We start from the raw sequence: 27,224 nt of genomic DNA, 5'->3' as shown, positions 1-27,224 counted from the left end.
ATGTACTTTATAGTTTCTAAAGTACTTTCCTATTATGCTGCACTTGATATTCTCAAAAAAAATGTGAGTCAGGTAAGGGTAAGTAGCATTTCAGGAAAGGATAATCACAGAGAAGGTTATATAGAAAATAAGTACTTGAGCTTGAACTAGAACCGGGTCTTCTGACTCCTAGTCCAATGCTGTTTTAACTATATCACATCTGGAAGTCAAGGATCCGATCATCTTTATATGGCCTTACATGTACATGGTTACATTCTACATAAGAATCTAACCGCTATTTGAGGATTTCAAGAGTAAGAGAAACACACTTTTGTTTCAAGAGCTCTAAGCAGACTGTGATCTGCATCTTTGCATCTGGTTGTTGTAGCATCCAGTCCAGAGAACCAGACATGAAGTTTTGCTTCTCTCTTACCAGGTGGACTATGCTGCAACCTAAGGGTCGCATAAATGTCTTTAGCATGAGAATTCAGGGGATCTCAGGGAGTGAATACTCTTGCCCCTTCAATAGCTCTGGAGAGATCTCCCTTTCACCTGTGTCAATGATGGTTGGCCACGTTTTCACATCCACAGCAGCTGCTGCCTCTCGGGACCTCAGTAACCTCATTAGGGTCTGTGTGGTGAGAATGCAGGCCGCTTTGCTGACCTAGAAAACAAATGGAGAGAAATAAGCACCAGGAAGCTTATCCCCCAGGTGGCACTATAGGTTCTGGCTGCTGCTAAAAGCAACTCATACTGGACTAGAAGCACACCATTCTGGACAGGACAGTACTTGTTTTTCAAAGAACATACAATAGTACAATGGATGTTGTACTATTTGTCCTTCTGGGAATGTGTAACACTGAATTGTCTCAGAAGGATGGTCCTGTTCACAATGCAAGTTATTGTTTACAACACTGCTTCTAAAATATTTCATAGTTATAATCTCAGTATGGATTCCAACATCTCTTGATTTCATGAAGACCATGATAAAGTAAAAACATGGATTTTGTATCGCTCAGGGAATGCGAGGAGTCAGAGTAGGAGTTCGTGTTTGTCACAGTCTAGTGAATGGAGAAATTTACTAGATCTAGAACATACCCCGAATTTGAGGGATGTGGAGCTGTCACAGAAAACAAGCTCTCCTTCATACTTACACGTGGAAACACAAAGTGACCAACTTCTCCTTGAACTGTCAAAAGAAGGAAACTCCCTGCTGCTCTGGCCTACTTTGCACAACGTAAAGAGGGCATTTTGCTGAACTAAACTCTGTAATAAAATCATCTACGGTGAACATGGTTTTTATACTGCAGGCTCTGGCTGCTGATACAACACTGGTTCTTAGAGAAACAAATGCTACACAAATTAGAATTCTGTGTCTTTGGGATACCTGGGTGGCTCAGTGGTTGAGCATCTCCCTTTGGCTCAGGGCATGATCCTGGGGTCCTGGGATCAAGTCCCGCATCAGGCCCCCTGCATGGAGCCTGCTTCTCCCTCTGCCTCTGCCTCTGCCTCTCTGTTTGAGTCTCTCATGAATAAATAAATAAAATCTTAAAAAAAAAAAAAGAACTCTGCCTCTTTGCTGTAATATGAATTAGAATATGATGCAATATAGATTTATGTTACTTCCTTCAATTCTTATATTCTCTAGAAACTTCTATCCCTGAATGTGGGTGGCTCAGTCAGTTAAGCGTCTGCCTTCAGCTCTGGTATTATCCCAGAGTCCCAGGGTCGAGCCCCACACTGGGCAACCTGCTCTGTGGACACTCTGCTTCCCCCTCTCCTTCTGCTCCTCCCCCTGCTTGTGCTCTCTCTTTCTCTCAAATAAATAAATCTTAAAACAAAAAACTTCTAATACCTCCAGGGCAAGATCTGGATACCTTTTATACTATACCAAATGAATTTATAAAAGTGACTAAAATAAAAATGACCAACACGAGGGAGAATTCAATTTGGCATGTAACTACCTGGGCTACTGTCCAGAAAAAAATTAAAACATTTTTTAAGAAGGGAGGGAAAAAAATCCCAAGGTTTTTTTTTTTTTTAAAAGATTTTATTTATTTATTTATAAGAGAAGCAGAGACATAAACAGAGGGAGAAGCAGGCTCCCTGCAGGGAGCCGGATGTGAGACTTGATCCCGGGACTCTGGGATCACGCCCTGAGCCAAAATCAGACGCTCAACTGCTGAACCATACAGGTGTCCCCAAAACCCCAAGTTTTAAGGAGAATTACTAATGACAGCTTTACCTCCTTAACGTTCATGATAAAAACACAATTCTGTGTCTCACCAATAATCACTTTCTCAGATTCCTTCACTGAAAAATGTTAGCCATTTTGGTTAGATAAATGAAAAGGAGGCGGTTTTCAGGAGACAGATTTGACTTCCTGACTCAATAAAACCAGAAAATTAGTAAGGATCTTGAACTGTCCAACTCTGGATTTTATGAGATGAGGACAAGGCCAAGATAACGCTCGGTACTTACATCAACAATCATGCGGACAGTGGGCAATGTGGCCGTAAGGTTCTGAGCATGAGGAGGTCGGACAGTGACAGGTATGCACCCCGCATACAGGCAACCATAGAATGCAGCTATTAACTCGATGCCTGCAAAACAGAGTCACTTAGCTGCCCAGCATCACTGAGAAACTAAAAAGCAGATCTTCCAAAACCAGTTTATTCATCCATGTGCCAGTTTATTGAGATCATAATTTAACACTGATAACAGCTGAAGAAAATTTTTAAATCAAGAAGGAACTGAACATAAAGAAGGAAAACAACTTTACAAATACAGAGAAGCCAAGAATAAGTAACAGGTCAGAAGTAAACTCTTGAGAGACACCTGAGGAAGGTATTTTGCTATCATAACTTGATATTGCTTAGTAGAAATAATTGCAGAAATCAGGTCTGGTAACTTAGGAGATAAAAGAATGGGGAAAGGAGGGCTAAGGAACACCTGAGATTTAAAAAATTTAGAAAGCTGCTGTGTGACGAGCAATTAAGACTTCTGAGATGTCCCTCCATCTGTAATGTGAGTTTTAGGGAGGCAAAGTGAGACTCAATGTGAAGACAACCCTCTACTACCAGGACATGGAGAGTGGCCTCGGGGGGAAATGCTCTGGTCCATCACCATGTCATTCATTGGTGGGTGGAAGACAATCCCACATGAACACCACAGGAGGGATTCTTTTACTTTTTAAGAAATCTTAGTATCAGTGCAAATAAAATAGCATAGCAAGTATTACAGAACAAAATGAACTAAGGGGGAATAAAAGACCAGAGAAGGCCAGAGGCCAAACACATGAGTGGTTATGTGACAGAAGAATAAAGAAACGAACAACTCAAATATTTCATATAACAACATTCTGGTTATTTGCACCAAACTGTCATCAAATAATTGAGTCCCTCTTACTGTGAAGAGAACACTTTAAAATTAAACAAGAGCATGGAAGACGAAAGCAGCAATAACAAGGAAGACCACACAACGAGCAGGATATAAAGAATGCAAAGTCAAAAAAGTTCACGCACAATATTCTTTAGGAACTGGGTACTGGGTGAACACTCCTAGAAACAAAGCACCTCTTTTGAGGGTCTCCAAAAGAGAAAAAATCTTTGTTTATTCATTTGATATTTACCATAGCACCAGCAACTATGCCGGACAGTGGGAATATAAGGGTAAATACAATAGACACAGTTCCAGCAGAGCCACAGTGCTGCCCAACTCCAGGGAGTGAGGCTGGGTTCTTACCTTAGCCTGGGTGCCTGGGGCTCCCAGACCTGGGAAGTGCACGGCCTACCCGGGGCACAGAGGGCAGCCCTCACTTCTCCTCTCACGCTCTGTGGTCTGATAATGGAGCTTGAGTCTAGTTTACCAACCCAACACCTACCAGGTGGATAGAGCAACACCACGTTGTCTCCTGCATTTAGATGCCCCTTATCACCAAGAACTGCCGCAATCCTCTCTGCTCGCTTATGAAGCTGAAGGCAATTGGCTGTGCACACCGTAGTTCCCTTTACATAGAAGAAAGAATAAGTGGGTCAAAACTCAGGAAATGAAACAGTGACAACTATAGCCAATTCAACGTTGTATCAGAAAGGCCTGTGCCTCAGTAGATTCTTTTTAGCAAGGTATCAATTCCAGTGAAAATTCTCCTAGTACAGAAAGATGTGCAGTATTCCTTTTCTATTTTAGTGCCTGAAGGAACTCAGGGAATACTGACATTAACTTAATCAGATATATGCATTTATAGTCTTTCTTAAGATAGCTTCAAAAATAGGAATTTTTTATTTAAATGAGGAAATAAGAGTGGAAGGAAAACAAAGGAAAAAAAGGATGAGGGCGGCAGTGAGGTCAGGACAGTCACTGCTGGCTGTATGGCCGTGTGCATTTGTTGTGCGTAACACAAATTTGGCTCTGAATTTTCTAACAGCAAACATATATACAAAACAGTAACAATGAATGAGAGTCCACTAGACAATAATAGAGATTAGCAGATTAGAAAATGGCTGATTCTTCATGATCCTAAGAGTAATTTTCCTGAAGGTCTTCATCAATTCCTTTGTGTTAATTCAAGTTCCACTGAGCTGGGCTTTTGAAACCCTTTTGTGTGTAAAATAAAACACCCAAGGGATCCCTGGGTGGCGCAGCGGTTTGGCGCCTGCCTTTGGCCCAGGGCGCGATCCTGGAGACCCGGGGTCGAATCCCACGTCGGGCTCCCGGTGCATGGAGCCTGCTTCTCCCTCTCCCTCTGCCTATGTCTCTGCCTCTCTCTCTCTCTGTGACTATCATAAATAAATAAAAAAACTTACAAAAAAATAAATTAAAAAAAAAATAAAATAAAACACCCAAGTATGAAAGCACATAAAATACGAATGTATAGCATAATGGAAAATCACAAAGCAAGCAACTGTGTAAGAACCAGCATGGCATGAGAAAGACCACTTCCAACAGCACAAAAGCACCCCCGGGGTCCCCTGGGTCTAGTCTTGCCTTTTCTTTCCCTTTGTATGTAACCACTACTTTGACTTTTTAATCTTAATCACTGATTTCCTTTTCTTTATGATGTTACCACCTGAGAAATATTTGATTTTATATAAATGTAACTGTACGGCACATATTTCTGTTTTGCTTCTTTCTCTAAACATTAAAAGTCAGCTATGCTGCAGTACACTGATATAGTTCATTCATTTTTGTTGCTGCGTAGTATTTAACTGTACAAATACATGATGATTTATTCATCCATTCTGCTGCGGATGGACAACATCATTCTTGTACATGTATCCTCATGCATAAATACATGAGCTTTGGTAGAGGGTAGATCTATAGATGGAACTGTGGGGTGACCGGGTATGCCTATCTTCAACCTCACTAAATATATATTTTTTAAGATTTTATTTTATTTATTCATGAGCGACAGAGAGAGAGAGGCAGAGACACAGGCAGAGAGAGAGGGGGCTCCATGCAGGGAGCCCGATGTGGGACTCGATCCTGGGACTCCAGGATCACGGCTTGGGCTGAAGGCAGATGCTCAATCGCTGAGCCAGCCAGGCGTCCCAACTTCACTAAATAATTAAACTGAATTATTCTCTGCCTATTGTGCTAATACCATCCTATCTTAATTATTCTAACTCTAGAACTCAGTCTCACAAGAAAAACAAGTTTTACTGAGCTATTTTTAAAATAACTTTTAAGTTTCATTAATATAAAATAGTACATGTTCATATGGACAATTCAGACAAGTAAAATATAAGTCAGATGTAACCACTATCACCATTCTGGCGTGTATTTTCCTGATTTTTAAAAAATGGGTATATATTATATATAAATTCACATGCAACATCAAAAAAAAAGTTACCACATTATACTATCTGCCTGAAGCTGTGTATTGCATTGGTAAAGAATGTGGGCTCAGAAGCCAGCTCTGGGTTCAAATGAAATAGCTAATTTCCTAGTTCTACCACTTACTAGCCTTGTGACCTCAGGCAAGTCATTTTATGTCTCTGGGCCTCAGTTCCCTCCACTTTAAAATGAACTATGGAATATACAGGGTCCACAACAGGGCCTTCAGTAGGCATTCGGTTATTATTATTATTATTTTTAAAGATTTATTTATTTATCTCAGAAAGAGTGAGCGAGCACAAGTGGGAGGTGCAGAAGGAGAGGGAAAATCTCAAGAAGACCCTGGCTGGGCACAGAGCCCAATGTGGGGCTCAATCTCATGACTCTGAGATCATGGTCTGAGCTGAAATCAAGAGTCAGACGTTTACCAAGTGAGCCACCCAGGTGCACCTAGGTACTCGATTATTTTACTGAAGTTTGGTATACTATTATTAACCACTTCCACATTATGAATATTTTCTGCATATTCAAATATTCTTCTATAAGACTGCTTTGAATGGCTGCATAGTATTTCATGGCATAATTTTATACGCCATAATTTATTTAGTCAATTGTCTGTTTGATATTAAGATACAACACTAAAATGGATTATCTTTTTGGCTAAAGTCAGGGTTAATCCATAAGGCCATTTCTTGTAATCTTCTTTTTGGTCCATGGTACGGCAGCAAACTAAACCTTCAAAAAAACAATTTTCTGAGGGTGCCTGGGTGGCAGAGTTGGTTAAGCATCCAACTCTGGGTTTAGGCTCAGGTTGTGATCTCAGGGTCATGAGATGGAATCCCACGTCGGGCTCCATGCTGGGTGTGGTGCTTGTTTAAGATTCTCTCTCACCGGGCAGCCCAGGTGGCTCAGCGGTTTAGCGCCGCCTTCAGCCCAGGGCCTGATCCTGGAGACCCGGGATTGAGTCCCATGTTGGGCTCTCTGCATGGAGCCTGCCTCTCTCTCTCTCTCTTTGTGTATGTGTGTCTCATGAATAAATAAATAAAATCTTAAAAAAAACAAACAAACAAGATTCTCTCTTACTCCTAACTCTGGGAAACGAACAAGAGGTGGTGGAAAGGGAGGTGGGTGGGGGAATGGGGTGACTGGGTGACGAGTACTGAGGGGGGCACTTGACAGGATGAGCACTGGGTGTTATGCTATATGTTGGCAAATTGAACTCCAATAAAAAAATGTACAACAACAACAAAAAAGATTCTTACTCCTTCTTCCTCTGGCCATCCACTCCCTGCACTCACTCACTCTCTCTCTCTCAAATAAATAAATAAATAAATAAATAAATACTTAAAAAAAATTTTTTTCTGGGCATTAGGGAACAATGTGATAAGGTCACTAAGCTTTCTACTGGTCTGGGCTAATCCAAGGTAAAATATTAAAACATGCAGAGGAATAAATGGACTAAATGTCTTTGAGTCATCTCCATATATTGCTTCTCAAACCAAGAAGCAAATTTAAACTTATGCTTTCTAACAAATACCTGGGGTACAGGTTTCACGGAGCTATAGCTTTGACCATATCCCAGCTTAGAAGTCAAGTGGGGAAATAAGCTGGACTGACACCTTCTTACTGAAATGTAAGAATCCTAATGAATCCATGGGCCTGGAGGGAAACCCCATTTCACATAGAGGTAGAGCAAGGAAGTTGGAAAGTTTTCTATCAGAGCACAATGGTTCTTAAGATTTTTAATGACTTTTCCCTAAGATGCACAGCACACTCCCCTCATTAAGTTCTATCACTACATAAACTCTCAAAAGTGTATTTGTAGGGATCCCTGGGTGGCGCAGCGGTTTGGCGCCTGCCTTTGGCCCAGGGCGCGATCCTGGAGACCCGGGATCGAATCCCACATCGGGCTCCCGGTGCATGGAGCCTGCTTCTCCCTCTGCCTATGTCTCTGCCTCTCTCTCTCTGTGTGTGTAACTATCATAAATAAATAAAAATTTAAAAAAAAAAAAGTGTATTTGTATGAAATATATCAGAATCTAGTGACGTCTGGGCACAAGAGGGCAATCTGGATAAGCGGCCCAGGAGATTTCAACAGGCTCTCCAGTCTTCCCCTTGATGGTGGGAAATACTATTACATGCCCTGGTCACGGTACTTTCAGCCTGATTCAGCCATTAGAACATATATCAGCGTACACTCACAGAATGCATAACTTTAAAAAAATGTAATATTCTGATGAGCCATCTATTAAAAAGTACCAGTTAAATGTACTTTTGAATAATTTTCTATTTGTTTTTCATCTGTCAGCAATAAATCATTTAAGAATATATAGTAAAAATAACTTTATTTTAAAAATTATTTATCTATGGGGTGCCTGGGTTAGCGGAGTCGGTTAAGCTTCTAGCTTCAGCTTAGGTCATGATCCCAGGGGCCTGGGATCGAGCCCCATCCAGCTCCCTGCTCAGCAGGGAGTCTGCTTCTCTGTCTTCTTCTCCCTCTGCTTGTACTCTTTCTTGTCCTCCCTCTCAAATAACTAATAGCAAATAATTAAAAATAATAAATAGAATCTTAAAAAAAATGCTGATCTAAAGTCATATTCTTCCTGGTAGAAGTCCAAGAATTAAAAGTCAAATTGGGTAAGAAATGACATGACATAATAATGCATCCTATACATCTGTAGATCTATGGAACTACATTGTTGGCCCCACTGTTCCTTTTTTTTTTTCTTAAAGAATTTTTTAAATTTTTTTTATTTATTTATGATAGTCATCACAGAGAGAGAGAGAGAGAGAGAGAGGGAGAGAGAGAGAGAGAGAGAGAGAGGCAGAGACACAGGCAGAGGGAGAAGCAGGGTCCATGCACCGGGAGCCCAACGTGGGATTCGATCCCGGGTCTCCAGGATCGCGCCCTGGGCCAAAGGCAGGCGCCAAACCACTGCGCCACCCAGGGATCCCAAGGCCCCATTGTTCCTATCAGAACTGAATAAAGGCGGTTCGACTGTAACTCAAGGAGAGCCGACATTAAACAACACTCCAGGAGGTCTCCTTTCAACCTTGAAGTGATTGCACAATTTATCCTCGTATGTCAAAACAAGGAGAAAGCAGGAACTCCTCCCTCAGAGTTGACAAAAGAAATTTTCTGATGAAAGCGATCAAGAGTGCCTAAGATCCTCCCACAATATTCATCTGATTAAATATACAATTGGATTTTTAATACCTTGGCATTTAACAGCATGAAGAGTACATGGTCAGGGGTTGCCTGGGCTCGCCACTGTAAAATCTCTGCCAGAAATTGGTGCTGAAGTCATAGGGCAGAAAAAAGGAAGCCGGGTCAGTAACTTTGCAAAAATTGGATAATGCATCTTTCATCTACTATGCATTTTCCATCTACTACCGAAGTCTAAGTTCTGTCTTTGATTTGTTTATAAAAACCAACACATCTGAACTCTTACCTTTCTCACTAAGTCATTCTCTTCAATTTGCCCAAGATCTCTTCCTGCAGCTTGTGCTATGCGTTTCCCAGCAACCAGGTTCCCAACCATCACGGAAGCAGGGCCTACACCTGTAAATAAAGGTAAAAATCAACTCTCTGAGGGGTAGTAATTCAAATTATATCCCTGAAGTATTTCCAGACTGACCCAAACCAGTTCAAATATTCATTCAACAATACAGACTGAGAGCACTCTTCCAGGCCCTGGGAACACAGCAGTAAACAAGACAAACAACTTGTATTCTAGTGAGGAAAGGCAACCAATAAGTACAGACCCAAATAAACGATATCAAGTAGTAGGAAATGCTAGAAAAAAACCAAGATAGAACCAGAGAAGAGACAGGGGTTTGGAGGGTGGAAGGGAGTAGGTGGGCTCCTATAGCTTGGGGATGAGGAAGTTTTCACTCGTAAGAAGGTGACAGTGTTGCACTGGTTCCTACTGATAAATAATCTCATCAGCTATGATCATGGTATGACCCTAAAAATAGACTTAACAGTTGGGAATATCTGATCTGGAAAGAAATTGCCATCTATGAGGACTGAGAGTGGGTTCATCGGGAATCTCAAAAGTGCTTTACTAAAAGTTTATTTAATAAATAATGTGATATAACCACATTGTGGGACATTCTATAAGATAACTGGCCTGGACTCTTCAAAAACCACGTCTTTAAGAGAAAATAAGGCTTTGACTTCTAAATTAAAGGACATGACAGCCAAATGCAATGCATGACCTTGACTGGATACTAAATTTTTAAAAATCAGCTGTAATAAGCAAGTGGAAAAATCTGGATACAGACTGTGTATTATTATATGAAAGCATTATATTAAGGTTAAACTTCTTTTTTTAAAAAAAGAGTGTGTGTGCAGGAGCAGGGGTGGGAGGGCAGGGGACAGGCAAAGGGAGAGGGAGAATCCAAGCAGGGTCCACGCCTAGCACGGAGCCTGAGCATGCAGGCTCCACGTCTTGACCCTGAGATCATGATCTCATCTGGAAGAATCGGATTCTTAACTGACCGAACCACCCATGTGCCCCAAGGTTAAATTTCTTAATAGAATAATAGCATTGTTGTTGATTAGGAAAACTTCAGGAGATTTTTTTTTTTGTCTTTGGAGATAACATTACTGAAATATTTAGGAGTGAAATGTCATGATGTCTGCAATTTATTTTCAAGGAGTTCAGTAAAATAATGTTAACAACTGGTGAATCTAGGAGATGGTATACAGGTGTTCATTGTAGTATTTTTCAACATTTCCACAGGTTTGACACTTCTAAATAAAAAGGGAGAACTCTCCCTCTCTTCAAGGAAAAAGTGCTAGGGGGCTATATGCCTTTCTTGATGCTCACTTGAAGACTCTATTGTATTAAACTAAGCAGATGGTAAAAGATAACAGAACTGGGCACCTGGGTGGCTCAGTCGGTTAAGCGTCTGTCTCATGATCCCAGGGTCCTGGGATCAAGGCCCGTGTTGGGCTCCCTGCTCAGTGGAGAGCCTGCTTCTCCCTCCTCCTCTGCTCCGCCCCCCTGCTTATGCTTTCTCACTCCCTCTGTCAAATAAATAAAAATTTTTAAAAATGACAATTACCAGCTAAGTTTTGAATAATGCTGATGTTATGTATCAATTAATACTAAATAGGTTTTTGCCAAAATCTGTTGATCCTAAATATACTGAAACAGCTGGAACAAAATCACTTAAATAATAGACTCAAAATATTTGGGGAAAGTAGGTAAAGGGTATAAGAATTCTTTCTAGTATCTGGCAACATGAAGTGTGAAATTATTTCAAAATGAAAAGTTAAAAATTGTTTTCAAATTGCACAAAAACTCAAGAAGCATAAAGTACTCCAAAACTCTGTTGAACAATTTTAGTCTACAAAGTGTCCACTGCAATTTTAAGTATAATATGCAAAACGCCTTCCTAAGAAATCACATAACAAGTTACATACAAGATATGTCATATTGATGACAGCTTTTTATATAGGCAGGGACTTAGAGTACATCTGATTGTGTTAGCTACCCAGTCCTGAAACTACACTGTAAAATTAATAAAGGTGTGTCTTTTTAAAAGTGAATTTTTCAGAGTAGCTTAAAACAACAAAAATAATTCAGCAGCAATTTCTTGAGGTCCTTCAGTCTATATTCCTTACATCTAAGGATCAAAGAGAAAAATGAGAACAATCATGTCTAGAAGGCTAACTGCTGACACCCTGCTGTACCTGTAAGAATGCCTGCTTATTTTTCCCACAAAATTATGCAAATTAACTGTGGCAAAGAATGGCAGTCACCAATCCCAATATCTAGATCCCTCTTCTTCCTTAAAAATAGACCCCTCTGTTTTACGCTGGGCAAATCAATACCTGAAATTTAGACTGTATTCCTTAGTGTGGGAGACTAATATGTAAAAGGAAGTGATCTGTAATGATGGAGGTCAGGGAGCCTAACTGGGCCCTGAGGCATATGCTAGGATGGCTGTGGCAGATTGTTTTATTGTTCTTATAATCCTTCCTTTCCTTCCTGTTGTTGCCGTGATTTTATGAGAGGAGTATACCTCTCTGCTCCACTGATTCTGGGCACGGTCTGAACTTGTTTTGGACAATGACACGTTAGGAGACATGACACGAACAGAAGCTTTAAATATGCTCGTGTGGTTTGGCTTGCCTTCTTGCTTTTGCCATCTGCCTTGAGAAAAATACGGCCCAGTAGCTACTGGTCCCATGATGAGGAGACACACAGAATAGTTCTGAACCCAACCTACAAGATGGAATCAAGCCAAGCCCAGCTGATCCTAGCCAAGTTCAGCAGAGCCACAATCTGAGTGAAAAACAAGTGCTGTTTTCCAGTTACTGAGTTTTAGAGTTATTTGTTATGTGGCATATCTGTAACAACAGTTGGCTAATATAGTGCCAGAGCAAAAAGATGGGAAGCTGGAACCACAAGGACTGAGGAGCTACCACACTAGTCCCACAATGCCTAGCCCTGGATTTCTTCTACCTGAGAAAGAAAAACTTGTCTCGTTTTCTAAGCAGCTATTTGGTTTTTCTGAAATCTGCAGCCAAAACCAATCCTAATACATTCCCATTCTTTACACCATAGCTCCAACAGGCAGCTCACTGAGATTTTTGTCACCAGGCTCCCTTACCACCTTGTCCATCTTCCTTTTCTCTCCTTTCTTACCTTGTTCCTATTCCTCTCACTTTCCCGTGTCCTTCTTAAATCCCAAGCTCTCATGTTATCCCCAAGTTATCTCCACCCCATCTATGCCATGGTTTTCAAACTGCTTTGGTCCAACCCATATATCCATCCCACCAAATCTTAGCAGGCCATCACAACAGAGAGCAAAAATACAGAATCCAAACCTAATGCCTTCATTAGACAGATGCCCTATCTCTGGAGGCTTAGGAATAATCTTTTATATGTTTCATCATTTAATACAATTGATTGAAATCTGACTAGAAAAAGAAATGTTTTAAGCATCTTAAAGCATCTGCACCAGGTCTCTAGGTGGCATCTTTTAAGCATCTACTATTGACATGAAAATTTTGTTAAAAAAATCCTAGATTAAATGCTATTTATTATTTTAAAAAAGATTTTATTCACTTATTCATGAGAGAGAGAGAGAGAGAGAGAGGCAGAGACACAGGCAGAGGGAGAAGCAGGCTCCACACAGGGAGCCCAACGTGGGATTCGATCTGGGTCTCCAGGATCACACCCTGGGCCGAAGGCAGTGCTAAACTGCTGAGCCACCTGGGTTGCCCTTAAATGCTACTTAAAATAGGATTTTATTATAAGAGTACACTTATTGCTATGAATACTGAGTCATGTACAGAATTGTTGAGTCCTTAGAGCGTACACCTGAAACTAATGTAATACTGAATGTTTATATTTCAATTAAAAAAGATATTTAGCATATTAAAAACTACTTGATAAAATAAGATTTTACACATGACAAATGAATGTAGGTCTTCAGTAAACCAGGATGTAAGATGAAGAAGGAGGTGTTTGTTATATGCATCTGCCAGACACTTAGGCAGGCAATATGAAGAAAGTTTTTATACTTTTGATGAGTTAGACTTCTTGATTTTGACTGCCTCTATATTAGCCTCTATAAACTCTTATTTCCACCAGCAGAAACTGGTAAATATCATACATACTTTAGCTCTATATACACTATTACTAAATACTAAGGCTAGTTGATGAACTGACAGTAACATCTACTGAGATAAACAACTGTGATATCATCTTTGGCCACCAGATCACTGAAGTAACTTTTGCAGAGTATATTAAAATTCTAATAATGTTAGGATAGTGTCTTGAATAAAAATATCCTAGAAAGAGGCTAACCTTTTATTTTATTATTGTTCATGTTTACTTTTCAGCAAAAGCTGTCTTACAGAAATATGATTAAATGCCACACATCCCCCCATCCCTTCCTAATCTCACCACTCACTACCTCTTCTCGTCCCAACACGTTTGGAGGCCAATGTGCTGATGTACACTCTGTCTGTGAGTGTACACATATGCAAGTAGGTGAATGGGCGGTGCTGGCAGGATCTGTAAGGTCCAGATTTTGGCTCTCATGTGTTTTCAGGGATTCAGGAAACTGGGAGCCTCTTATTATCTTTTCAATTAAAATAAAATAGCATCAAAGCTTCATGATTTCATGTGGAGTTGAATAGATATTTCAACATGATTGACCATCAATTAATTACTCCTCCCTTTAGCCTCTTATTCAGCCTTGTAACCTCTGTCTACTCAGAAATAAGGTAAAGAAGTGAAATGGACCATTTGAGATTTTTTCTTTTTTCCGTATGGCAATTCACATACGCTTTCCTGCATCTTGAATTCACAGGAATGTGGCAAATACAGAATATGCTATTTATCTTGTGCTTACAATGTAGAAAATTTCGAAATTAGGTTATCTTATTCTCCAGAGATATTATAGGCCCAAATCAGACCTCTAAAGCTTAAAAGGAATGAGGGATTACCCTCAGTAAGTGATTCCCAACAGAAAGGCAGTATAACATAGTAATTCAGAGTGTGGATTTTAGAATAACAAATGGTGTCAGCCTCAACTCTCCCACTAACTAGATATGATTTTGAGCACAATTCTTAACTTTTCTAAATTTTATTTTCCACAGCTGAGGGCAACACTTTAGGATCACATACAACGCTTGGCTTGTACTTGGCTTTTAGTAAGCACTTAATAAATACTAGCTATTTTTATTATTATTAGAACCTTCTCTGAGATGACTTGTTTTATTCTAGGTTCCACAAGTGAGATTTTGATCATCTTGACCCCAACCTTACACCCAGGGGATATGGAAGCACACTACTGAGAATTACTCAGAAGAGGAAGCCAGTGATAAACTCAGAAAAAGCTGCAGGTTCTCAATCCTCTCTGCTTTTGGTCATCTAATGCTATTCTTGTGTTACTAACCTTTCTCTAATCTTAGAGAAAGAATCACGATGAAAAAAGTCAGCTTCTTGAAGTTCTAACTTTTTAAGTAATTTCATTTTTTAAAGATTTTATTTATTTATTTGAGAGAGACAGAGCGCAAGAGAGAAAGCGAGCAGAAGGGAGGAACAGAGAAAGAAGGAGGCTCCCCACTGAGCAGGGAGCCTAACGTGGGGCTGGATCCTAGGTCCCTGGGGTCATGACCTGAGTCAAAGGCAGATGTTTAACTGACTTGAGCCACCCAAGCACCCCTTGAAATTATAATTTTAATGTTACGTCTTCAAAGCTAGCATATTACCTGGTTGCTTTTGTCGAGGTTTTGGCAAATTGGTCACACATGTATGAGGGCACATGAGGATATTGCAAGGATGCAGAGATCCCTCCAGAAAGAGCTGTTTCGTCTGAGATATATGGATCCCTCCTAGAGGAGTTTTTGGCAATGTATTGGCAGGCACCAGAGCAAGACAATAAACACCCACTTGATGAATGCTATCAATTGCCTAGAAAAACACAAAGAAAAATATTCAGTGAGATTAATTTTACTATATTTGACAACCTCCTAATGTAATCCATTATTCTACTCTAGGATTTTTCGAAACTTTTCTATCCACTCTAGGGTCTAGAATCTCCTAGAATATTAAGACCTCATACACTTGAGGTTCCCTACTTCTCTTACCAATGGCAGAGATCAATATAAGACAGGTAAGATATGATCTAAATAGACAGTGGTAGATACTGATTTGTAAGCCTAATATGTCCTCGCTTGAATGATAACTCCCAAAAACTAGAAATTTGTTTTGGGTCTTTTAATAGACAACATAACTCAAGTCAGTAGAGGCAAAGTATTTTTATTATGAGCACAATAGAAGCCTGGACGTGGGCCCTCACTTAACTGATTCACCAGGTTACTCAGAATCCTATCTACAAAACAATGGGTAAGGCCCACTGCACACGGAGCCTGGAGGCCACTGACTCCCTCAGTGCATCTCTGCTCCCAGCCCTGTACCTGTGCCCTTGCTAAACGTCAGCTGAGCTTGTTTCTATGCCTTTTATGCTTGTTCTTGTGTTCACATAATTTAACTATTATATCACTTGATAAAATAGAGTATAAAAGGATAGAGAGAGTTATGCCTTGGAAAGCCTCACTAAAAAGTTATCATTGGTAGACACAAGTTAATTCTAAAAGGTAGGATTCTGTATTCTAGTCTAACTTAAAGGAAATGTACCTGCATTCTAGTCTAACTTAAAGGAAATGAAAACAAACCAAAGACCATGCAATTTTTTTAAAATTTTTTTAAAATTAATTAATTAATTTATTTATGATAGTCACAGAGAGAGAGAGAAAGAGAGAGAGGCAGAGACACAGGCAGAGGCAGAAGCAGGCTCCATGCACTGGGAGCCCGATGTGGGACTCGATCCCGGGTCTCCAGGATCGCGCCCTGGACCAAAGGCAGGCACCAAACCGGTGTGCCACCCAGGGATCCCCAAGACCATGCAATTTGATGTAGTTTATGGAAGTAGGTTGTCACACTACTCTATTATGAAATGCAGATATTTACATGTTTTGTGTTAAAATTTAATACTTGAGGAATTTCTCTTTTTAGGATTCTCAGCTTCAATCACCTTTTAAAACTGACCACTATTAATATCAGTTCCAAGCATACCAGCTGAGAGTTCTACTGTATCACCCATAAGCCTTACTGAAAAGCAGATATAGCCTTAGAAGAACGGACTGATGGTCATAAGACAGACAAGGCCTTGTTTTAAAGCAATTTGACAGTGCAAAGAAATAAACTTGAACATCATATTACTCAGACTATCCTACTAATCAATACAGACGACTGGGAAATAGAAAGTCCGGCAGGTTCCTAAATCTCTGGTATTTTAGAACATACAGAGTCTGCAAATGTTATTACCTGTAGCCTGGACTCTCCACTAAAAATACACCATCTGTCAAATTATCCATCGACCACCTTCTTTAAAAAGTTCTAAGTTAGGTATTTAGTTTATGTTATACACATATCTGGAGTTAACCTCTAGGCTCTTCCCTGCCAGAACATATGGGGTCCTTACTATTCTACTGTAGATCCAAATGCTCCAAGCTGAGAAGCTACAGATACTGGGGAGATAATGCCCTCTTATTTCATGACCAAATCAGACCCTGAATGACTTTTACAAGAATCCAGATTAGTAAGTTAGCAGAGCATGTAATCTCTATAATTGCTTTCCAGGGAAAAATAAGAAATATCTTGGGAAATTTCAGTTTCCTATAATAGGGAAAAAATGTGTAACTCATCACAACATTCTTCCATTATGTCTCACAATTCATTCCAAATGAAATAAGCATTTTGTTTGTTTGAAAACATGAATAGTATGGAAAATATTCTCTTGGCAGGTCTGACTCTTAGCCATCTTTCAGAGATCAGCCCAGCCCCACCTGTTCATGGTCTTTTCTGACCAGCCTATCCTCAGTAGATTCTCTTTCTTGTTTTTTCACTACAAATAATCTTGTTCTACCAGCTGATAATTCAGATCTACAGACCCTGAGGATAAAGGAAATCTTCAAAGTCATCTTGCCCTATCACTCATCTCAGGTTTGCATCATTTCTACGACATTACTACTAACTAGCAGTGAATATATCCAAATGCCCCAAGCAGATAAATAATACATGTCGGGAACACTTCTAGTAACACAGAATTTTCTTTTTCTTTTTTTTTTTTTTTAAGATTTTATTTATTTATTCATGAGAGACAGAGAGAGAGAGGCAGAGACACAGGCAGAAGGAGAAGCAGGCTCCATGCAGGGAGCTTGACGTGGGACTCGATCCCAGGTCTCCAGGATCAGGCCCTGGGCCGAAGGTGGCACTAAGCCACTGAGCCACCGGGGCTGCCCTAGAATTTTCTTTGTCAAAGACAGCCCAGGCTTTTTTGGGGGATCATACATTATCCAACAAATATCTACTAAGCCTACTATGTGTATGTGCTGGCATGACTATCAGGATCTGGGGACTGAATTGTGAACAAAACAGGGGAGGTCTTGGCTTTCATTGGCCTTATACTGTAGTGGATGTAGAAAATAGTAACTATAAACACATGGTGATGAATACCGCACAGGCAAATAGAGAGTGAAAGGGAATGTTATTTAAAACAACAGTCTCTCTAAACTCCTTACTGGAGATTATGCTTGCAATTATTATTTTTGCTGTTAATAATAATCACCATTGTTATTTACTAAATGCACCTTGTATACTTCAAATAATGACCTCACTGAATCCTTCCCATAGCTCTATTATTTTATCCCCACTTTACAGGTTCAGAAATCAACTGACTGCGGTTAAGTAACTTGCCCGAAGGCACAGTTCTGGAATGAAGTGGTGGGGCGATCCAAAGGCTGTAATTTCTTTTTTTTTTTTTAAAGATTTATTTATTTGTTCATGATAGACAGAGAGAGAGAGAGAGAGAGAGAGAGAGAAAGGCCAGAGACACAGGCAGAGGGGGAAGCAGGCTCCATGCCAGGAGCCCAAGGCGGAACTTGATCCCAGGACTCCAGGATCGCGCCCTGGGCCAAAGGCAGGTGCTAAACCGCTGAGCCACCCAGGGATCCCAAAAGGCTGTAATTTTGAATGAAGACTGACTCTTCTCATCACTCTACCCCCCTAACTAGTAACGTATCCCTCACACAGAGCTCAGGTCTTTCTCCTTCTCTGATGGCTTATCTTACTCAGCTCTCTAACTCCATAGGAAAGCTCCTTCAGAGGAAGAACAATATCTTACATTTGCTCGGATCCCTGCACGCTAGGCACCCATTAGAGAACATATGTAGTAAGACTGTAGTTGTTGACAAGCGGATTGATTTCTGTTAAAGATGTGTTCCACACATGGTTAGTTTAAACTTCCATGGTTACTAACCACTCAGGCACAAAAAAAGAGAAAGAATTTGCTGAGGCAGGTCAATTCAATTTCTTGGCAACCTGAGCAGAAAAATACTATGTAGTCCAGAGGGAGAAATGGTACTAATTACATTATTTTGCCAATAGTACCCAGAAATCCGAGTACTGACTGGGAAGAAAAGCAAGGTGTCATAACTGGCCCAACAAAGAAAAGGCTTGATCAGTGGTTGCTGTCACCTCTGACAACAAAACCAACAGGCCCTGACAAATACCCAATGTGTGCTCACCTGCAATACACGGCTCATCCACTGGAAACTGTCTTCCTCTGAGGCGTCGGGTCTTTGTTCCGCAACCACCACAATGCGCTCATCATAAAATACAGACACAGAAAACACAGCAATTCTAAGAGAGACAGATCGAACACATCAGGACTCCCTTCACAACCAGTTCTGTTTGCTTTGCTCAGTTGGAATAACAGAGAGGAGACATCCCACCACGCTACCCAGAAATGAGTAGTTTAGAAAAGAAAATGCCACAGTCATTACCATTAAAATGAGGACTCAAAACATGTATGAATAAGCACCACTGGCATGAACAGTGGGACACAGTGATAAATAGGACAAAGTCCCTGTCTTCATGGAGCTGGCATGTCAGAGACAGAACAAATAAATATAAAATCATGTCATGTTGTAGTATACACTAGGAAGGAAAGCAAGGCAGGGCGAGGGGCACAGTGGTGTGCGGGGTGGCCGCACCACCGAAGGCAGGGTGGTTGGGGAGTGCCTCCCTGAGGAGTGGACACTGGAGCAGAGACCTGAGTGAAGTGAGGACGCGAGCCATGCGAAGATCTGGAGGAAGAGGTTTCCGGGCAGAAGGAACGGAAAGCGAAAAGGTTCTGAGGTAGGAACGAGCTTGGCAGGTTTGAGGAACAGCAAGAAGGCCAGTGTGCCTGGAGCAGAGTGGTGAAGCAGAGAGTGGTGGGGAGAGGTCAGAGCCAGGCCAGGGCAGGCGGGGGGACCTGGCAGGCCAAGGGGAGGGGGATGTTCTGAGTGAGGTCTCCGCTCGAACGTCCCCTTACTAGTGAGGCATTCCCAGACCACCCTATACAAACCGGTAAGCACACTCCCACCCCCCCAGGGGTGTTCTTTCTATGGGGCACTTAGCATTATCCCCCATGTTCTCTATTTCCCTGTCTCTGCACTTACTGTTTGTTTCCCCCAATGAGAATGTGAGCTTCACAAGGGCAGAGACCCGGCCTGTTTGGTTCACTGCTACATGCCCCATGCAACCCTCTGAGCACCCAGAACAGTGGCACGCAGTTGACATCCAATAAATATTTGTTGAACCGGTGCATGAAAGAATGGGAAGTCGCTGGAGAGCTGAATATGTCAGCATGCAGGACCATCTCCTTCCCTTCCTTCCTTCCACATGTATTTACTGAACACCTACCATGTGCCAGGCGCTGTGCTGAGTGCTAGGGATATAACAGTGACCAAAGACAGAAGGTCTAGTGCCTCACTGAGTTTACATCTGAGAGGAAGCCACGTCATTACAAAAACTACACATTTTAGGAACTGGTTCTCATGTTGGTTTCATTAATCTTTCCTAACATCTTAAAAAACTAAAGGGATACCAAGAGTGCTTTAAAGATATATACCCACGATTATAAACTATTGGACAGATATCAACTACTCAAATATGTACCAAATATCTTTTCTTGTGCTAATAAACAAAGAAAAAAAAAGGATTGGTAATTGACTTCATCCCCGGAATTTGAAATTAGCACTTGTGTACTATGTCAATCTCTGTGTTAAAATGTTGTAATAATTTAGAGATGAGCAAGAGGAACAATCCTCAGATATAAAATTCCTACAACGTAGCATCTATTTTAATTAGTCTGAATGGCACTACTTCTATATTGATGGAATGTAGTTAAGTTCACTGTTCTAAGTAGAATTCTCCGGAGTCCTCAGAATTCCACAAATAGTAATAGTTAAAAATTAAAATACAGGATGGGGTTACATCTTATTCGTCCCAACTTTCAAGAATCTGCCATATTAAGGTAAATATTCAAAGGCCAGTTCCTGCTGTGCTTAACCAAGAATAACCCAATCACTCAGACTACAGAATACAAATCACCCTGTAAAGATACATTTAGATTCCACTGGAAGTGCTAACATTTGAATTTTGTACTACTCACCTTCCTCTATAAACAGTCTTTATTGATTCAACAGCCAATCCAGTAGCAACAATGTCATCAGCGTTATGTCTTCGACCACTAACCATCAGTAACCCATCCATTTTTCCGACCACGAACACCAAACTGCCCTGAAAGGTAACAACAATTAACCTTGATTTCCATTATTTAAACAGTAAAACAGACATTTTACTTCTTGTCTTGAAAGAGAGCTCATCAAAAATGAGAAGAAAACTATTTTATGGATTCTAAGAAAGTGTTTTTGTTTTTTTTTTTTAAAGATTTTATTTTGTTTACTCATGAGAGACACAGAGCGAGCAAGCGAGAGGCAGAGGGAGAAACAGGCTCCACGCAGGGAGCCCGATGCGGGACTTGATCCTGGGTCTCCAGGATCAGGCCCTGGGCCGCAGGCAGTGCCAAACCGCTGCGCCACTGGGGCTGCCCTAAGAAAGTGTTTCATACCTCAGAAATCAGAGGGGGAATCAGAGCATATTATTTTTAATTACAGTATATAAGAAAGGAATTTGTTTATATTTATTCTCAGGGATGAATTTTATAAGGAAACAGCTAGGATTTCACATAAGCATATTTTTCCAGCTGTGATTATGCACCTATTTACAAGATGGATGCACAGAAAAAAATTAACTCATTTAATACTAGAATTGAGAAGAGATTAAACAGCTGAATACGGGAGCGCCTGTTTTAGGTTTATAAGAGTAATGCTGTTTCCATCTGGCAAGATTAGAAATAGGCTCATAAAGAAAGGTCTAAGAAACACTGCAGGAGCCTCCTCTTCTTTACAAGAAGACAACAGCTGCAGGAAATGTTGCTGTCAATGCCCTAACAGCATCACTGTACAAATACTTCTCAACAATTCTTCTAGACCCATTTACAATAAATTGACCTTTCTGTGTATTACACAAGCCCTAAATTTCCTGGACAATTTACACATATTCAATTATCTAGTAGTCTTCTCCACATGAATGTCACTCATTGAATTATCAAGTATAATGTAATGTCATACACCAACTGCGTTATGTGAGTAAGATGAAGCTTCTAGCCTCAGGAAGCTACTGGTTAATATCAGAAGACAGAAAAGAACCAGCCATTTCCAACACACTTTGAAAAGTGCTATTGGTGGAAGTAAACAGAAAGACACTGATTTGTCCATTTCTCTACTTCTTTCACAGCAGAATTTTTAGCTGGGCATGGCTGACCAAAATAAAGACTGTATTTCAGTGCCCTCTGACCAATGAGACATAAGGGGAAGTGTTGCTCAGCAGCTTCAGGAAATCTTCCATAAGAGATGGTAGGACTGCACTCTTTCCTCTACCCTGTTTCCCGGATAGGATGCTGCAGCTCCATCTTGGACCTCAGCCATGAAAAGTAAGCTAAAAGGAGCTGGGTTGAGGGGAACTTTTTGGGGCTGAGAGGAGTCAAGACAGTAGTTATAGACTTCTCTTTCTAGGACAGCGATCCTCTTAGAGGTATGCCCTCACACTCCCTGCCTCCATAAATAGTGGGGAAGAAATAAAATTAGATCTTTCCTTATGTAACTTGAGTTGGTAAGAGAAGAAAGAACAAGGAGGTAGAGTTGGATGGAGATATCTGGGCTTAACTATGATCATAAATGTCTGTTATTGACAAAATATAACCCAAACTTCCCACGATGTCATGTAAAACCCTTCATTATCTGCCTCTCTACCTTCCTTGTTGGCTCATGAAGCTAGCTATGAGCTCTGAGATTTTTTTTTTTTTTTTTGTATCTTAATGGTCTCTGTAAACCCAGGGCCTATAAATACCATTTGATGGAAAACAAACTGTTTTCATAGTGTAGTGCTGCTAATTTGTATGAAAATGCTTTGTACATTATTTATTATGGTTTCCCTTTGCTAGGATAACTTTTTTCAGCACTCTTCTAGCTTACTGACACATATAAATCAAATCAAAGAAATGTAGCAAGAATAAATGAAGAGGTTTTGAAAGTAAAAACGTCTCAGTTTGAAGGAGTCAAATGAACTTGGGTAATGAAAGCAATAAATATTACCTCAGTTTATGACATTCTTACAAAAACGGCTCTAAATATAAAAGAGGCCCTGTAGCATTCTTGAACTAATCTCCATTTGTTCTGTTCAGTGACAGAAACTTTGCAAAGTACAAATATATGGATCGGATACACCCAAACCAACATGAATATATCACTTACTGGCCCTACAAACCCCAGCAATCCTGACCGGATGAAGGGCACATCTCCAACAGGAGAGCCTGCAGAATTCACTGGAATCACCTAAAAGACAGAGCAGTGAAAATCTTAGCTTTTTCTTAAAATAGGTATTTGACCTTTAGAAAAGCCTTAAAAAAAAAAAAATCACAACAGTAATATATACTTGCTGAAAACTTAAAATTATTTAAAGAGTGACCACAGCATCCCCACCTCTTTAAGGATAAACATTTACACTTTGCTGTTAATCTCTTGGACTCTTTTTAGACATATATATGGAACATTTTTTTTTTAAGATTTCTATTTATTTATTCATGAGAGACACAGAGAGACAGAGAGAGAGAGAGAGAGAGAGAGAGAGAGAGAGACAGAGACACAGGCAGAGGGAGAAGCAGGCTCCATGCAGGGAGCCTGACATGGGACTTGATCCTCGGTCTCCAGGATCATACCCTGGGCTGAAGGCGGTGCTAAACCGCTGAGCCACTGGGGCTGCCCTAGACATATATATGAACATATTAAGAATTTATGTTTGAAAAAGGAATCATATATACCGTTTTTTCAGTAACCTTTTTCCCATACTCCGTATTTTTCACATAACCTATGCACTTTGGTCACCTTTATAAATGCAGGTTGTTCCTCTAGCTCTCTTCGTTCAATAGCTCTGTGATACATCATCACACGGGGGACAAGATAGCGTTGCCTTTGAAGTCAGATGTAAGTTCCATTTTTGGCTCTGGTACTTACTGGTAAGTTCCTGGACTTCTCAAAGCCTCAGTTTCTTTGACCATAAAATAGAGCTACCAATGCTTCTCACAGGTTTAGGGTAAAGATTAAGGGAATGTAAACAGACTTGCAGTGTTTGGCCCAGAGTCAGTCCTCAGGACACTATGAGAATTTAGTGCTATTACAGTGCAAGCAGTCTTTCTGACTAGGGAAGCCATCTAATTTTACTATTATAAATGTGCCTTGCTGAAGACTGCTGTACAGATTTCTGTGTATTTATACAAAAGGTATGAGCCTTTTCAAGTTTTTCTCACCAGTAGCTTATTTTTAAAGATATGCTTTATTTTCTCATCATTACTAGGTCTTCTGTCCTATTGAAATGTTAACCAGGATTTAAATCTAAGAATCCAGTAAGAAAAATATTAGAGACTTTAATCTGCAAAACCAAGAGAATAGTGTTCTCTTTTTTTGGCTAGGATTTTTATTCTACTTCACCGTCATTAAATTTATACTGCAGATTTCAGAATTTCTTCATCATTTATGGACCTAAGCAGTCTGATATTAAAATCTGAGAATTTTGGCTAGGCAGTTGCACTTGTAGGAAAGGCAAAGTCATAAAGTATTATCAGTACCTTCAAACACTACTTGAGGATCTTGTTTATGATAAGGAAAATGCAATGACAAGAAATTCAGACATTGGAAACATATGTACTGCAAGCATTTAAAAAGAAGAGAAGTAGGGTAGATTTAAATTAAATTAGTAAAACGTATAGACACTCAGCACAGGCAATGAGCCACCTGTGAGAGCAAATCAGGAGCCTGGCAGTAAACCTACGCTTTAAGAATTTATCAATTTCTACTCCTATCAAGGTGAACTGGTCACAACTTTTGAAGGCAGGCCAAGAATGTAGTAGTAATGATGATGATAATAACGGACATTTAGTAATTTCTACTTTGCCATTTTTGGTTGTAAACACAGATGATGGTCAGTCAGCTCAGGAGTTCTTAACCTTTTCTAGCCACCACACCATTCATATAGAGAACATTCTCCCATCGGTTACATCTGTTGCTACATCATTTTGTAATGATATGCACCAATAATGGTATGGTAGACAGACGTACCCTGTCATAGTGAGACTGAGAATCAACTGCAGAAAAAGGAGGCTCAAAGAATGAAAAACTAGCAGTGGTCATATAATAAGCATTGTCTAATACAACGGCCCAGAAAATGGAGGTTTTTGTTCCCTAAAAGCTACCTAGAGGCAGGTCAATCCCAATTATGAAATACAGACAATTCATTATACTTGTTCTGATTTCCAGGCTCACCAGGCAAACTTTCATTACAATTTGTCTTCACGTGCAGAACTGTCTGCAGAAAAACAATGTGCTAGTTCCACTAGAATATGAGCTATTAGAGGAGCTGTTTGTTTTCCTGAGGTACCACAAGCATCTAGGATACTGGCAGACGCACAGAAGGTGCTCAGAAAGTTCTTGTTGACTGAAAGACTGAATAATAGGAGCAATGTGCCCCAGTGACAGGACAGTTCTTCATTAGTAATCTAGTGCTCTGGGTGACATCAGTCTCTATAGGCTCAGATTAACTTGAGTCTGCTCTGGAGAGATGGATGCGTTGTCAATGTACTCTTAAAATTTAATATTTGGGGCAGCCCTGGTGGTGCAGCGGTTTAGCGCCACCTTCAGCCCAGGGTGTGATCCTGGAGACCAGGGATGGAGTCCCACGAGGGGCTTCCCGCATGGAGCCTGCTTCTCCCTCTGCCTGTGTCTCTGCCCGCCCCCATCTCTGTCGCTCATGAATAAATAAAATCTTTAAAAAAAAATGTAACATTTGGGCTTACAGAGCTCAAAGTATAGCATAATCACCAGAGTGAACTTTTGTGAGGCCTCCCACTCTTTTTTTTTTAAAAAATATTTATCTTTTTTTTAAAAAAAAATTATTTATTTATTTGTTTGTTTATTTATTTATTTATGACAGAGAGAGAGAGAGAGAGAGAGAGAGAGAGATTGAGGCAGGCAGAGACACAGGAGGAGGGAGAAGCAGGCTCCATGCTGGGAGCCTGATGTGGGATTCCATCCGGGGACTCCAGGATCGTGCCCTGGGCCAAAGGCAGGCACTAAACCGCTAAGCCACCCAGGGATCCCCTCTTACTCTTCATTTACTTAACAGATAAACAGTACTTCCTGCATGCTGGGACTGTTCTAAGCACTTTATAAATATCAGCTCATTTAGTCCACAACAATCCTGTAAGGTAGGTACTATGATTTCTCACATTTTAAAGGTAAGGAAATTAAGGCACAGAGAGGTTAAGGAACTCCCCCAAGGTCAGCTAGCAAGTGGCGGAGTTAGGATTTAAATTCAAGCAGCCTAGCTCCAGAGTACACTCTCTCAGGGCTATTTCCCATTGGCCAGCGTATCTGACCTAGTGACACCCAGTAAGTTCCCCCTAAACTTTAATATCATGTACCTCAAATGTATTTTTCGTCACACCAGCAAGTCCAAAGTACATCATGCCTCCTGTTCTAGAGCTGACACAGATTTCTCCAATTTCATCTGTTTTGCAGAGTTGGGGAGGTCCATCAGGTCTCACAATGCACATCATCCCTATTGTGCAAAAAAATATAGTTAAGGAACAGAGTTTCTGGAAAACCTCTGTAAAGTAACAGCTTCATCCTCGTGAACCCAGGAAGTTTTTCATTTACTGAGTGGCATTAAGTAAAATACCAAACAGGAATGTCAAAAATAGACCTGATACTACATAGGTATATCTGAAATTTCCATCTTTTAGCCCTGATGATAAACAAATAGTTTTTAAAATTCAACAATAAAACAGATGCAGACCAAAGCTTTCAAAGACAGTGACATATTTTTTAAAAAGATTTCATGTATTTATTTAAAGAGAGAAACTGTGCATGTGAGCAGGAGGAGAGGGAGAGAGAGAATCTCAAGCAGACTCCACGCTGAGTATGGAGTCGTACATGGGGCCCAATCTCATGACCCTGAGATCATGACTTGAGCTAAAATCAAGAATGGGATGTTTAACCAACTGAGCCACTCAGGTGCTCCCAAAGACAGTAATATATTAAAAACGACTACAAAGTCCAAAGAAACAGATTAAATTAATTTACCCCAGGGAAGATCAAACTCAAACACTCAGGGAGGCAGTGTGCTCTTTCTGCCAGCCCCAATGTTTTAGCAATTACAGTGAAAACCAGACAACTTTAGTGCAACTCAGTACTTAAGCTTTTCATATGAAAAACTGTAATCAAGTCATTCACAATTAATTCAATATTGCTGGAAAGTAAATATCATTAGAATCACCAAACTATTACAGAGGCTTTGAGAAATTAAGTGACTAAGTACTAAATTTTGTATTACTGGGTGGGGATTTCATATTTTATCAGGCTCTACTACCTCTAA

General features: G+C 40.3%; 1 protein-coding gene across 2 annotated transcripts in view; it reads right to left on the bottom strand.

The window, feature by feature from the left end:
• The window catches only part of DIP2B (disco interacting protein 2 homolog B), a 222,471-nt gene that overhangs the window by 20,036 nt on the left and 175,211 nt on the right, over positions 1 to 27,224 (bottom strand). For both annotated transcript variants that reach the window (XM_055336961.1, XM_055336962.1), the window contains exons 19-28: positions 26,272 to 26,408; positions 23,051 to 23,131; positions 20,848 to 20,975; positions 18,935 to 19,049; positions 15,056 to 15,257; positions 9,267 to 9,376; positions 9,032 to 9,112; positions 3,863 to 3,986; positions 2,461 to 2,582; positions 532 to 643 (exon numbers count right to left, since the gene is read on the bottom strand). In XM_055336961.1, coding sequence (XP_055192936.1) covers positions 532 to 643; positions 2,461 to 2,582; positions 3,863 to 3,986; positions 9,032 to 9,112; positions 9,267 to 9,376; positions 15,056 to 15,257; positions 18,935 to 19,049; positions 20,848 to 20,975; positions 23,051 to 23,131; positions 26,272 to 26,408 — 1,212 coding nt within the window. The remainder of the gene's footprint in view (positions 1 to 531; positions 644 to 2,460; positions 2,583 to 3,862; positions 3,987 to 9,031; positions 9,113 to 9,266; positions 9,377 to 15,055; positions 15,258 to 18,934; positions 19,050 to 20,847; positions 20,976 to 23,050; positions 23,132 to 26,271; positions 26,409 to 27,224) is intronic.

The sequence above is a fragment of the Nyctereutes procyonoides genome, unplaced genomic scaffold (assembly GCF_905146905.1).
Source record: "Nyctereutes procyonoides isolate TBG_1078 unplaced genomic scaffold, NYPRO_anot_genome, whole genome shotgun sequence".
Classification (NCBI taxonomy): domain Eukaryota; kingdom Metazoa; phylum Chordata; class Mammalia; order Carnivora; family Canidae; genus Nyctereutes; species Nyctereutes procyonoides.
This window is presented reverse-complemented; position numbering and strand designations above follow the sequence as displayed.